The sequence below is a fragment of the Thunnus maccoyii genome, chromosome 13, assembly GCF_910596095.1.
Source record: "Thunnus maccoyii chromosome 13, fThuMac1.1, whole genome shotgun sequence".
Classification (NCBI taxonomy): Eukaryota; Metazoa; Chordata; class Actinopteri; order Scombriformes; family Scombridae; genus Thunnus; species Thunnus maccoyii.
This window is the reverse complement of record NC_056545.1, coordinates 19864468-19879158: the sequence shown is the minus strand read 5'-3', so window position 1 is coordinate 19879158 and position 14691 is coordinate 19864468. Positions and strand designations below refer to the sequence as shown.

The window sequence follows — 14691 nt, the reverse complement described above, 5'->3', positions numbered from 1 at the left end:
ATTTTTAGTGGCGTGTCAGCATATGAGACGAAATGGTTTTGAACTGCCCGTGGAAAAAATTTGCTTCGTTTTACGTGCTTAACTACAGTCATTGTGTACTGGGCGCTTCCAGAACACAGGTGACCTACGCTCAACCATGTACCTGAATGCCTCCTGTATAAACACAACGGTTCACTGGCGGCTGCTGATCTCCTGCTCGCTATGTTTGCTCAAAAGATTTGTGCTTTGTCTGTAGTGGCGCTTCACAATCGCCACGGTCTCAGAACATATGAGACAAACTAGTTGTGACCTACCCGTGGAAGTATTTGCTCCGTTTTATGCGCTTAACTAGTCATTGTGTATTGGGATTTGAGCTCTTCGAAAACGTGGGTGACCTTTGCTCAACCATGTACCTGAACGCCTCCTTTGTATTCACTTGCTGATCTGCTAGAAGTGCTGCTAACACTACACTTTCTGTTTAGATATGGGGTAAGAATGTCCATTCTTGATTAAAAGTTCTGTTTTTGCTGTTTACTATTCTCGTTTTAGGGCAACTTTCTCTCACTGGTGTCTTGCTCATCCCTGCTGGAGTTAGCAGGCAGAGCCTTGAAGCTCCGCCCTGCCGCTGCACAAAGAGGAGGGGCTGGCTGATCTCTGGTTTATTCAAAGTTTATTAATATTAAACATATCGCATTTCCAAATTGCACCAAATTCGACACTGCACTCCCTTTGGTCCCCAGCAATGCACCAGCAAAGGTGGTTGTGGAGCTGATCTGATGAATGGTTCAAGAGATACGCAAAGGACATACACACAGACACACAGACAAACAGAGATTCCTTGCTTTAGTACATAGATGTTCTCATCATATATCTATGATGATCTAAATAAAAAAACAGTTCTTTCTATCCCCTAGCTGAAGCACTTGCCCGGTCAGGCAAGTGTGTCAGAAATCTACACACTTGTCCAAAGTCAATTTTTATTTGCCCCTATACAAATTGTTTTAATTATTGGTGGTTATCAAATAACAACAAAGACTAAAGTTAATTGTCATGTTTAATCTTCATTTAAGAAGATGAAACAGAACAAGGACACAGAGCGTCAAAGACATGAAGCAACATTCTTGCATATCGATAATATGACCCATCCTCTGTATTTCACTGAACACTAAATTCTTTTGACCAGCTCAGTTTCTTTCAAATAATGGAACAGACTCTCTAACTCGATGGCAAATATATTTTTTAGACTCATTTCTTCCACTCCATGGTTCAACAATAAGGTTTGCCCAATTGCCCAGGGCTAGTAAAATGCCACATTGGGTTATCAAATCTTGCAACTCAAAAGTGATAGAAAAATTAAAAAAGAAAAATATTTCAATCATTTTTTTCAGTCATTGTTGCATCATAAATTATGTTCTCGTTCTCTGGCACACAGCAAAGCCTCCTCCCCTTGCACACATTGGAGAAAATTGGCATGCGCCATTGGCCAATCAAGAATTGAGTAGGCTAGTAGTGTGATGTGTGAAACAAACATCCCTCAGGATTATGTGATTACTGTCAAATAGAGCAATCAGTGGCGTATGAACACCTTTTTTTTCAAGGGCTTAAAAGAGCACGATGATAGACGCGTGTGTGTGTTCTCTAGTTTCACAGAGAGGCACCTGGCTTCCCAGAGAGGCCTCCATCCACCTTCTCCTGGCTACTCCTCAGTCCTCCATCCCGAGGGACATGTCTCTTGACCTGGCCTTCAATCCTCACAGATTGCTGCTGAGGTCACACATCCTGGAGTCTAGTGTTAGTTTCCACGGCAACAGAGACATCATTCACGTCCTTACCCTTGGCTACCAACCATCAAGCCCTTTTGTAAGTTGATCACAAGTTAAATCGTTAACTCAACACATAACAAGAGAAGGTGAGAGAGCTCTTGATTGCTGTATTAAGTAATTTTCATGTATTACCTCTCTCATATTTAGGTTTGCTCTTCACTGATTCATTTTTTCTGCTCTGATACTCTTTCGTCAGACTCGTCAGAATCTGTGTGACCACATCCAGCAACCAGTTGAACAGTTTTCCTCACTGACAATACTAACCAAAAGAGAGATGGTAATTTAATTTGACAGCAAAAAACAATGAAAACAACATAAAAATTAATATCCTCAGTTGACATGTATTATCGTGTAAATTTCACATTTCACAAGTCGCATGTAAACTACTATTTTAGACTTAATTGACTTTGTTTGGCTAGTATTTTTGTTGATGTTAGGAGATCTGATTGTCTGTTACAAACCATCACAAACATGTACAAACTTATTTGAGAACATATCTGATAATGTGCAAATCAGAGACAATGTGGCCTAAAATGCATCAAGCCCATGAATTAAGGTAACAGAAGAAACAGCTGATTATCAACAGCTCCTGTTTCCATTGTACAGTTTTTATTGGGGCCTATTATAATGATTCTAAATTCATCTTAACATGGAGACTAACAACATTATATTTCACACAGAAATAAATCAGCATTGCATACTTTTTTATGGCCTATCATTCAGTTGGTCTCACATTAGATCTCAAAGCTTTTTCATGAAACCTGTCATGCTGCAGTGTGTTGGCTATAATACAAACCTTTCTTGAATTTGCAATTGTTTTTCCCAACAAGAACACAGCACAGTATCTGCCTGCTGGTGTTTGTTCATAAACTAACAGAGATTCATACCTGCTGCGTCACATGCAACATGCATTTTATTTTAGTAGTTTCCTGACCATTATCACTCTTTAACGTGCAGCACACGACACAACCATTCATATTAGCACTTGGAGTTCTGTAAACTTAATTCCTTTTGTTGCTTTGACTAAAGTAAACCTGAGCAGAGATCTAATCACCCAGAATTAATACAAACACGTGTGGATGTACAGGGCCTTTACATTTATAAATTATGCACTAATGATGGCTGCCATGTACACAAGATCGTGTTTTAAAACTAATTAAATTGTTGTTTTTTCAGACTTTCAAATGAAGGTTCTCATGAAACTAGAGGAAATTATAGAGGAGAAGGAGGAAATCCTCAGAAACCAACAGCTTACCATGTCTGCTAACACTGTGGCTTAGGATGACATCATCGATCAGCTCTGTGAGAATTACGAGGAGCTCCAGGCCCAAGACAGAAAGAGTTGGAGGAAAATTAAAGAAGAAGAAAATGGTGAGCCATTCAGTTCCATAACCTTTTTAAAAAATATCCATTCTGATGTATTTTCAACATATCCTCAGTTGAATGTAATTGTGTTTCCTCTTCATTTGACAAAATGAACTATGAACACCAATTTTTTTTTTTAGAACACTCGCTATTCTTGAAAATGTTCATTACATAGTTAATTTCACAAATTCTTTTAACAGGAATTAATTTAAACATCACATTACTACACACAACATTTTTTTTCATTTCTGATTTGGTTCTCAAGCGATGCGTTTCTTCTGAAGATCACTTGAGATTAAATAATGAGAAAGGAATATGTCAATAGAGAAAGGTCAATTTAAAATGATCTAGATCTAGTTAAAAAACACATTAGTCTACCATATGTTTTTCCTTAGTCTTAATATTTGGATATTTCGATCCAGATATTACTGGTATTTATCCTGAAAAAGATTCTTAATCTTGTGTTGAAACTTGATACAAAAGTTTTCATGCTCCTTCAAAACCTGCCAATCCTGCATCTCAGCCATTTTGGACTTACCCTAACCCTACACAACACACACCCCTGACCTCTAACCCTAACCGTCCCCTTCTTCATTCCTAAATCAGTAAAGTGGGTGTGTCATGCAGTAAAGTGGGTGTGTGGTGTAGATATCGCATGTTAGTGCTGCAGCTGGATATACTTGTTTGGCTTCACTTTCCCATAGTGGTGTGTCATCCGTCTTTATATACAGTCAACGGCTGAAACACGTTACAACTGAAACTATGTGGTCTCTTATTGGACGCTTATTAGTCTTTTAAGCACACTGAAGCTCAGGATAACACCTATGTCAAGTCTCACATTATGAGCCTGTGTCTCCCTTAAAGCCACTGGCACGGAGTACTGCAGTAATCATGATCAGGCACTATTTGCACTGGCGAAAAGGTCATTCCCAACTAAATATTCTGTTTGTATCTATGGCATAGTTACTGTTTATGCTCACAGTATTCAGCAAATTCTTATCACATTCACAATCACTGACAGCACTGATGATGTCATCATGGAAAATATCACACATACAGGGTGTGTTCAATAAACAAAATACATGTTGCAGTAATTACCACAATGTCTGTATCTTGGTACAGTTAACTGGTTTTACTTTCTTACTGATGGGGCAGGTTGGTATGACAGTAATGAGAACACACCCAAAACAAAACATTTGCTAGTGGATTTGAACCCAGGTTGAGGTTGGCACAGAGTATTAATGGGAACCTAATTGAACTGAATACAGAACTCATTCAGATAATCTTGCAGTGTTGCAGCTTTTTCCTTCTGCGAATGTGTAACTTTGTGGTATACAACAGTTTCAATGAATCATTAAGACCACATTCACAACCTTATCTCACTATCTTGGGCTTCAAAAATGTATCACTTAACTTGTGTCGTTAGTAAACAACAAAATATGATGACTACTGACTAATTTCCACATATCAGTTTTATTAATACAAGTGTGCTCAAATACATGTAGAACAAATGTGCTTTTAACCAAGAACATAGAACATAACTGAATATTTGAATGAGACATGCACACAATAACGCTGAGGGAAGAGCCTTAGCAGGTTTATTTACCCACAGTCAGTGGTAGGTTAACTGTAACTAATAGGGATTTTAATGCATTTGTGACTTTAAAACAAACACACGTTTATACTCATAGTATAACATATTATGTATTCAACAAATCACATTCACAATCACTGATAGTGCTGATGATGTCATCATGCCAAATATCACACATACAAGGCGTGTTCAATATGCACAAAATACATTTTGCAATAGTTACCACAGTGTCTGTATCTCAGTACAGTGTCCACTAAAATATTCAAAATCACATGCTAAAAAGTACTGTATTGTCAATTGTAACAAAATGTTATAATTTTCAAAAATATATGTTCTCAAGTACTGAATAATACAGTAAGTCAAGCCCTTACAGGTTTGGTAAAATGTTAACATTTATAAGAACCGACACATTCAGGGTTTCAATTAAAAAAATGTAAAACATTATTTACCAATAATCCAAAATAACATGAAATGTTTTTTATGATCTCTGTTTTTAAAGTATTGACTGAATTTCAGGTAGCAAATTTTTTCTTCATCTTGAATTGAAAACTCTCATTTTTGGTTCTGTCATTTTAACAATCCAGCCCCCCCTTGACCCCCTTATAGATAAGCAGGTCTAGATAATGGATGTAAGGGTGGGTGGATGATGAAATATGCAAAAGCTGTCTGTATCCGTACGCCACCATGCAGCACATTATTAGAAAGTAAATCCCCCGCAGTCAAAAGCATCAAAGTCGGAGTCTGCCACTTCAAAGTCAAAGCTGTTGAAGTGAGGGGAGTCGATGGTAGTGCTGACGGTGTGGTACGCTCCTGCTCCTGCTCCTGCTGGTCCCATGCCAGAGAAATCAGCGTTGAGAGGCAGGTCAGGAGCTTTGGCCTCCAGATTAGAGGGTGAGCATGTGCCTAGGTAACCCATAGCAGAGGAAGCAGCTGCCCCTCCCATCAGCAGATAAACCGCCCTCACTGCTTGGGCGTTACTGATAGTGCCGTGACGCAGACACCCGACTGAATGTGCACCTCCTCTGTAATAATTTGTACGGGGAGATTGTCTACCTGTTGGATTGTTTGAAAATAACATACAAGAGACATGTTAATAAAAAAAACTGATGAAAATTCTTGACTAAAAAACCTGTTTTGATGAGATAATTAACAAGCACACATACCACAAACTCACCTTTCTCCTTTGGTGAACCATGAGTCATAGGCCCTGGTGACTGTGCCTGTGCCTCTGCGTTGCTGACTGGTGGAGCTGGTGGCTCTTTTTCCTGCTCGGGCACCAGATCGTTGAGAGTAATGCGTAGTGGTGGCACCTGATGTCGCTTACAAGGACTGAGAGGTGATGAGATACTCTGCAGGAAAAATAAAAATATTGTTGAGGAAGAATATGGGTTTGTCAAGGAATACAAGAATTTAATTCAGATGTATGTTGATGAAACGATTAACAAATCTATAAATTATGAATATATCTAAATAAAAGTGTAAACCAATAATAATTCCAACAACTACTGGACAGACTGCCATGAACTTTGGTACAGATAGGCCTGGTCCCCAGAGGATGAATCTTAATAACTTAGAGTGGTGATTCGCTGACTTGAGGTTGACATTTGCGGTTTTGAGTGGGACGCTAAGGCATAAGGCGCTTGTTAATTATTCACATTTTCTAACATAGTAACCTTAATAAATATGTTGTATTAACTTACCTTTTTCACTTTTTTCAGCACATTCAGCCATTGACTAGAAATTAAGAGATGATTCTGTTATTACTTTCATACAGATCATGTATCCATTAAGCCATAAATTTCAGTACATACAGTCTCTAACCAAAGAGATGTCATAGATATAGAAAGGAAAATAATATAGTTAAAAATGAGAATCTGGAGGTAGGATTGGGCTTCTTTCCATGTGAGATATGTAAATAAAGGGAGTGAATAGATTAACTAAATGTGGTAATAAGCAATAAGTGCAATTAAAAAATAGCTCAACATTTTGGGAAATACATTTTTACAACCTTAGCTTTCTTGCAGAGTTCATAAATCATATCTATCCATTAAAGGTACAGCCAGGTTAGCTTAGCTTAGCATAAAGACTGGAAACAGAGGGAAACAGCTAGCCTGGCTCTGTCTGAAGGTTAAAAAAATCCACAGGCCTACCTCTGAAGCTCACTAATTAACATGTTATCCCAAATTTTAAAATAAAATTCTGTAGGAAAACTGAAGTGTAAAAACAACAACTTGTGGTTTTATGAGGGGTCATGTGCTATGTGTGTTTTTACACTTTCTCCAAGGACAGTTGAATCAAGGGCAACTGGACTTGATTTAAGATACCTGAAGATGTTTCGACTCTCATCCAAGGGGATTCTTCAGTTCTAACTGACTGGTGGGGAGTCCCAGGTATTTAACCTCTGTGGGGTTGTTATCAAGGTCATTGATACCACTTGGTTTGTTAGTACTGCTGCTGTTGTACTTACAGTAAACATTGTTTACACTTGGCCTAAAGTGACTCCAACAACTCTTAATGACTGTTGCTACAACAGTCAGGAGCACTAACGAACCAAGTGGTATCAATGACTTTGACAACGACCCCACAGAGGTTAAATACCTGGGACTCCCCACCAATTGGTTAGAACTGAAGAGGCCCCTTGGATAAGAGGCGAAGCCTTGTACTAATTCTGGTTCTTGTACTAATTACTAATGTTACTAATAACAAATGAGATATAATTAACTTCTAATGTTTTTTAACTTTTGGACAGAGCCAGGGTTGCTATTTCCCCCCGTTCTTTATGCTAAATTAGACAAGCTAGCTGCTGGCTGTTTATTCAACTCACAATATTAGATTGATATCAATCTTCTCCATCAAGTAACTGGTGGTAAATTTGTGAAAACTGTCACTTAAAACTATAGTTGAATCCAAGATGTGGACAGTGTATCATTCTCCTGGAACAAGACAAAGTAAATTGTAGAGAAAGCACAGTGACCACCAGACCTGCAGTCTGCATGGGTGTCAGCCAGCAGCAGCAGGTATTTATTCTGGGGCAGGATGAGTGCAAAGCAGCAATCCCTGAATCCACCGGAGGGCAACTTTGGCAGATCTAGGATGTCCTTGCCTTCTACAATTGCCTCACAGTTACTCTGCAATAGTACCAGCTGGTCAGGTAGAGATGATGCATCGTGGCACACAAGGAGGCTGCCTTCAGCTGTCAGGAGCAGAAACCTCTTCTTCCACTGTTTGAAAATAAATCCACCTGGATACGAGAGGTGGATTGGAAATGAAGGGAAAAAGAGAGAAAATGAGGATCAGAACAAAAATAAGAGGAGAAAGGAGGGCTTGTCAGAGATATGATGCTACGGAAATCATCTAAAGCTTATTGACAGTATTAAGCATTGTCACAATGATCACGGTAACAGTGGGAGCATTGTAAAGCTGGATTAAAGCATGAACATTTCTATCATCCCCACAGATTAGAGGCAGTCAGATGGTTGGAGGATCAAGAGGCTGTGGATGTGGAGCTCAAGAGACCATGTTGACCAGTGTGCGCATGATCAAGCATAATCACACCCCACACATCTGGATATACTCATCCCACATGTACAGTACCAGTCAGTATATATATATATGTATAGTACATACAGTAAAAAAAACAAAAAAACACATGGACACACTTTATTAAAGCACATACTGAGACAACAGGTGTACTAATCTTTTCAGCTACAGTGTGAGATTATGTTTTTATCAGGGTTTGACACAGCTGTGGCCACTGACTGCAAATCATTTCATTTATGTTTAAAAAAATAAATAAATAAATAAAATAAAAAAAATAAAAAATATATATATATAGTATTTTAAAATCCTGTTAATTGGTTTATAAGGGACGATTTAGATGAGAAAATAATCAAAATTACTTTCTTAAAATCATACTAAGCATAGTCAATTATATTAAGAATTCATCTCATTTCATTTTGGAAGAAAGTTCTGAGTTTGAGCGAACACTGTGACTCAAGATACAATTACAATAATTATTCAACATTATCACACCTTACATTATCACACCTTACCATAATTCAGAATAAAAATAAAATTCCACACTTTTCTTATTCTGACAGGAAAAAAATCATAAGAATATATAAACAAGACCAGCATTTATAAAAGCTTGATAGTGAACAGACATGAAACTTGGAAATGACCATAAAATCTACAGAGAACCACAAAAATATATCTTACTGCTACTTATAAGAGAGGCGATCATTTTTGCTCACAAAATGTCACCACGGCAGTGAAGAAGAAGATCAACTCACCATACATTCTGAGCATCCCCTGATGGATCCCAGAGATGTTCATGGTAACGGTCGGTGTATCAGGGCTCTGAGAGAAATGTTTGAGGACAGGACGAGTGAAAAGCATGAGATGCAATGTGACTTTTAATGCTCAGCCCTAATCCCCATTCAGCTGGGATGTTCCGCAGGGCCACAGGTCAACAGCTTGGTATGAAAATGTTCTGTGATAAGATGCCACACACAAACCGCTGCAGCATTTGCAGCAGTTGGTGTCTGCTGTCTGTAGCTGTGTCTGTTACTCCACTACCATTTCAGCTCAATTTCACAGGATTATGATTATTAAGATGATGATGGTGAAAGTGGTTATAGTAATGAAATCACTGTTGCTGCTGTTACATATACATATATTTACTATTACTGTTTTACTTTAATTTTTTGACATGTATATATATATATTACCTTTTTAGTATTTTACTTCCTCTTTTTAACTGTATTTTAATGCTTTAACTGCTCTTTAATTTTTTTAAATTTAATTTAAGCACACAGCTGCATTTTGTGTTTAAAAGGTGCTATAATAAATACAGTTTATTATTTTAATTACCATTAAAAAGACTTATCAGCATGATTCAACTTTTTTAATATTTGTCTTTAATATCAGTTCAGTGTTACATACATACAGTTAAAAGTAATTAAATCAGTTTCAGTAAACCTCTTTGGCTCACTCCCTTTCATCCAAATGGCACAGAAATCAGCCGCTGAGACATCTGCTTTAGTTTGTAAAGTAATCAATGTCACTCTGCCAAATAAGTAAAGAGTAGCTGGAAAACTACTATGGCCCCAAAATACTCTTAAATACTTATAATTTATCTTTCAACAGTTCCACAGCAGTCACAAAACAGTACAGGTCAACCCAACATTGTGTACTGTTAACACATATTTATTGTGACTTACTTAACTTGAAGGGAAAATACATTAAATTATAAAAATTGCAGATTTGTAAATGTAGCTTAGATAAACTTCAGTGACTTTGCAAAGGTGTGAACTGACTCTAAATTTAAATACCTTTTGATCATCACTCATCATATAATTCAGCAGAATTTATTTATTGAACAGTAATTGAATCCAAACTGTAAATGTTGCAGATTAGGACCCACATTTAAGGATTCACAGACGAGACACTGTGGTCAACAATACTGATCACATACACACATTATACATACAGTATGATGCTAATGAGTACAAGATCAAATTAACGTCACATTACAATGAAGAATTAATTTATCATCACAGACTTTAAGTTGTCTTGAAAAACATGAAATTAAATAATTTAATGTCAAACATATAAGCTCAACTGTCAAAGAAAAAAACCTACTGAGACAAATAAATATGTTAGAGTGAAAGTGACATAATTATCACAAAGAAAATATATAATGAATTTAATTATGTGTAAAGACAGTAAGGCAAGCTAACACATCACTTCCTCGCAGCTACAGCTTCAGTTACATACTGTATGTGCTGGTTGATGCAACTTGTGTTGCTGCTTAGGCACTTTTTCAAATTCTCACATAAAAAGAGGTTTTATTATCTCAAAAGACAAATTTAAAGTAATTTATGGAAACCCATAATGTCCATTAATTGGTGAAAAGGTTGACATTTTTGTGCAATTTGATATGTGATTAAATAAATGATTACACTTAAATAAACCTGGTGTGAATTCCCTTTTCATAAAAACATCTTTCTTCACTGCCAGTTTCTTATAGTAACACTTAAAGGACACTGAAATTTCTTGCCACCTGCAAACTATGACGTCTCTGTAATGAACATAACTTGGAAGTTACCAGAATTTCTAGTATTTCTGTTGCTTATGCTGTTAATCTTTATTTTGCATTTTTCAGGACAAAATCCATATGTTTTTTTTTGTTTATTTTTTGAGTTTTGTCAGGAATGATGAACACAAAAAGTTCAATAGTTGTCACTTTCCCTCCGTATGTGTGAAGTACTTGTTGGCTAGGAAAGTTGATCCTCATATTGCTTTCTGAAACAGTCTCCAGCTGGGAAGAAGTCCCAACAACGCTCCTGGTACATCTTCCAGACATATGACTCCTAAAACAGAAGATGTAAGAACAAGATTTTAAAGGATGACGCAGCATGAGATGAGAAACTCTTACTAATAAAACAATAAATAAATTTAAAAAACCCCAGATAAAATGAATCAGACTGACCTGTCCAGTGTGCTCTGTCTCGTCTTTGTTGATAAGGTACATTAAGAAGAACCTGAAAAAGACTCACATGTTAATGTTTTCTCATTTGCACACATACATGCACACACTGTAACACAGAGGAGGGACACTCACATGTAATTGGCAAGGTTGTGTTCGTCGAAAGTGTGTGTCTCAAAGCCATGTGGTGTCGTATCAAAGTAGTCACTTCCAATGCCACATATGAAGCATTTTGTCTGCACAAAAATCAGTGATGAGGATTAAAGCCACATTGTGCATTCAGTGGGTTAAAAGAAGTGTCAACTTAAAAGTATTGTCACAACAGAGAGACCCAGTTTATATTATACCTCCATGTCTTCCTTGACTTGCTCTTGTTGGTCTCTGAGTTCTCCAAAGGCGTCAATGATCAGACCTGCAGTAGATGTGCAGAAACATTATCGTCAGCAGTGGTTATAAAATCTGTTATGTGCCAAAAATACCTGGAAATCCCTTTCATACATCAAGAAGTCTCCAAAAACTCCTCACATTGTTACTTGTAACATCACTCCAATATTAGTGTCTAATGAATTTTTTTGACATTTGAAAAGTGTCTCGCAGACCAGCACTGTCGTACCCTGAATAATGGCCAGCAGGATGACGATGACAAAGAAGAAGAAAGTTATGTCAAAGACCACTCGATATAACTCGTATTCATCTCCAGCTGGATCCTCAATCTCGTCTCCAATGCCTCCACCAGCACGCACACCCACGTACATGTGGAACAGGTAACACTGTAAAGTAAAGTAAATACACATCATTTGGGTGGTATGCAGATATGAATGTGACAAAGACATTTTAGATCAACAATGACTTACAGTCATCATGTCATCACATTTCATATCTGGTTCATCTTCATCCTCACTCTTGTTGTAAAACTTGCGGAAGAAATTGAAGGCGACTACAGTGTAAAGGTAAACCACCACTGCCAACAAGCCCACTGTCATCATAAGCTGGCAGAAAGAAGGAAACAGAGTTAATCTAGTCATACAGAAGAAAAACTAAATATAAATACTGTTGAGGTCTTTTTCTGCACTTGCCTGTTTGCCGTTGTGTGTGACTGAGGACAGAATAGTGCGAAGAGTCTTGACACCCATGGCGATATCCAGCAAGTGACAGGCGAAGAAGAAGTTGTTGTAATGCCCGAGCAAAGACATAATCAGGTACCAACATAGATACAGGAAGGTCTAAAAGAGATTAAAAAAAAAAAAAGGAAAACAGCTCAGTGGGATCCAAAATCTAAAAGAAGATATCCATAAACAGTGATCAATAATGTCAAACAGTGTTGGGTAAAAAAGTGCTGAGTCATAAGTATTATAATGTTTGTTGTTTTTTACATAATTTAAACAATTCATGTAAATTCCTGTAAAATTAGTTATTTGATTAATTTGAGTGAGGAGTTCTTATTTTATTATACGCTCTTGTCGACACAGTATAGTTGAGTATATTATAGTATTGTGTCTAGTATAGTATGTAATATACAAGTAAATTTTGCTTTTGCTTACACCATCTGTGAACACAACACCGAATTTCCAGATCTGGTACTTGATGTCAATGGAAGTCGCCCTGAAAAGACACAGCATTAGATTACAGCATCCGATTATATGTTACATTTAAATTCATTTGTTTTATTATTAAATTATTCTGTAGATCAAAATGTCACATGCATGTGTTTGTTGGTGAAATCGGTACCATACCATGCAAACACAGAGCTGTCTGGTTCCTCCTGTTTCTTCTCATGTTGTTGACTCACATCCAGGGAGGCTAAATCAACTCCCAAGAGTTCAGCGATTCTTTCTCTGCCATAAATGTCTCCGTACTTATCCAGAACCTGGACGCAGACATTTCATTTCACGTTAACATGCTCTACAAAAGCCATTTCAAACCCACCAAAAGTGAACCAAACTCACCTTTCGTTTGACAAATTTATCCCAATAGTTGTTTGGGAAAGAACTGTGAAAAAAGGGACATTATTTAGTAATGATATTAAGAAAGAAAACCTTTTGGTATTTGAAATATTTTCTCTGTGTGCCTCATTAATCTTGACTCTACTCAGAAGCATCTGACAGGAGAAAAAAGACTTCTTTATCCACGTACGGTGTATTGAGGACCAGTCGGTCCCACTGGCCCTTAATATCGTCATCCTCAGGCTGCTCAGTGATGTAGAGGCCGTCAAATTCCAGCTTTCTTGCAAGTTCTTTCTCCCTTTTAAAGATTACGAGTGGAATCTGACAAAAACAATTGCAAATGGTGTTTAAATGAAGTATTCAGGCTTTTGGACTGAATTTCTCGTGCAACAGTTCAAGAACAGTTCTGTCTATATTTTTGAATATTAAGAGGCAAAAGGGTCCAATATTACACGCTGTACTGTTTTGCCCCTCATGCCCATCTTACCTTGAGGCAGTTGTATCCAATAATACAGATGAATGAGATGACTGTGTGTAGGGCAGCAAGGAAGGACAATGTGGGCTGCATGTAGCCAGTGCTCTCCTCTAAATAGAAATAAACTGGGACGTCTTCCTCATCCTCATCTCCTTCATTCATTCCAGATCCTTCAGCCTCTTCCCCTGAGCCTTCAAACAACCCAGAGCCTTCGAACATCCCGCTTCCCTCCGACAGCCCGGATCCTTCCATCTCGTCACCCTCAGGTGGGGTGTCAGACACCTACACAGAACAGAACAATGTAGAGATAATGCAACTTTGTACAGCAGAACTTTTTTTTTGACTGAACTTGAGACAGACTGTACTGAGTAGTTTATTAGATGTATTCTTCAATGTGTTCATTTTTTATAGTTTGGTTATTGTAATCTACAACATAATTATTCAAATTCAAAGTTATCTCTTCACCCTGTAGAACAGCAGAATAAAGTTCAGGGCAAATGCGAGGAACAGAGCCAAAAAACGCAGGTTGTAGAAGTTTCTGGAGAGGTAGTTCTGCAAAAAAGAGATGAATATTTTTCAGGTGATTAGTGAGTCTATATGTGGAGAGTGAAATTAAAAAAAAACATTTGTGAAATAAAAACTAGCAACTGTGTCACCATAAATTTATTTCTCTGGGTTTCCAGCTCAGTCCAGATTTGGAAACCGTCTTCCGCTTTCGGCTTCTTTTCTTTTTTTGTTGCTGATTTCTTTGCTACTTCTGGCTCTTCTGTCGTGGTGGGCTCGGATTCTTTCTCTGCTTTCTCTCCGGTTTCAACACTGTAAAACCAAACACAATAGGGTTTCTGCTTTATTTCTGTATTCCATCAACATCAAAAGAGATGCCCAATTCTATATAGTTATACTAAAATTGTACACAGTATACTGGTAGTAATATTGATCGTGAAGTATTTTGGCAGTTTGCACAAGAAATTGCTGCTTGGAAATAATTCAATGCATGTGCCAAAGCTGCAACTTCAGAATAC

The 14691-nt window shown here is 37.5% G+C and overlaps 2 protein-coding genes and 1 long non-coding RNA gene across 4 annotated transcripts in view; 1 reads left to right on the top strand and 2 right to left on the bottom strand.

The window, feature by feature from the left end:
- The first annotated feature begins 70 nt into the window (after positions 1–70).
- LOC121910417 lies at positions 71–8445 on the top strand. Of its 2 annotated transcripts, XR_006099670.1 has the most exons (5): positions 71–468; positions 1622–1839; positions 1999–2079; positions 2979–3173; positions 8219–8445. It is a non-coding gene; the product is annotated as an uncharacterized LOC121910417 (long non-coding RNA). The 2 variants fall into 2 exon arrangements; XR_006099669.1 differs by lacking the exon at positions 1999–2079 and having other exon boundaries at positions 82–468.
- Positions 4566–9479, bottom strand: LOC121910416. The gene is made up of 5 exons (XM_042431639.1): positions 9054–9479; positions 7744–8002; positions 6462–6495; positions 5936–6110; positions 4566–5814 (listed from the first exon to the last, which is right to left on the bottom strand). Exons 1-5 carry the CDS (start codon positions 9157–9159, stop codon positions 5459–5461), a joined length of 930 nt encoding a protein of 309 aa, XP_042287573.1. The 5' UTR covers positions 9160–9479; the 3' UTR covers positions 4566–5458.
- A 199-nt stretch (positions 9480–9678) lies between these two features.
- The window catches only part of LOC121909650 (ryanodine receptor 1-like), a 51877-nt gene continuing 46864 nt past the window's right edge, over positions 9679–14691 (bottom strand). The window contains exons 93-106 of the mRNA XM_042430187.1: positions 14326–14485; positions 14135–14221; positions 13682–13951; positions 13385–13515; positions 13198–13240; positions 12985–13118; positions 12793–12853; positions 12328–12474; positions 12106–12240; positions 11865–12021; positions 11599–11663; positions 11387–11487; positions 11255–11306; positions 9679–11135 (exon numbers count right to left, since the gene is read on the bottom strand). Of these exons, the coding sequence (XP_042286121.1) occupies positions 11040–11135; positions 11255–11306; positions 11387–11487; positions 11599–11663; positions 11865–12021; positions 12106–12240; positions 12328–12474; positions 12793–12853; positions 12985–13118; positions 13198–13240; positions 13385–13515; positions 13682–13951; positions 14135–14221; positions 14326–14485 (1639 nt within the window). The 3' untranslated portion in view covers positions 9679–11039. The remainder of the gene's footprint in view (positions 11136–11254; positions 11307–11386; positions 11488–11598; positions 11664–11864; positions 12022–12105; positions 12241–12327; positions 12475–12792; positions 12854–12984; positions 13119–13197; positions 13241–13384; positions 13516–13681; positions 13952–14134; positions 14222–14325; positions 14486–14691) is intronic.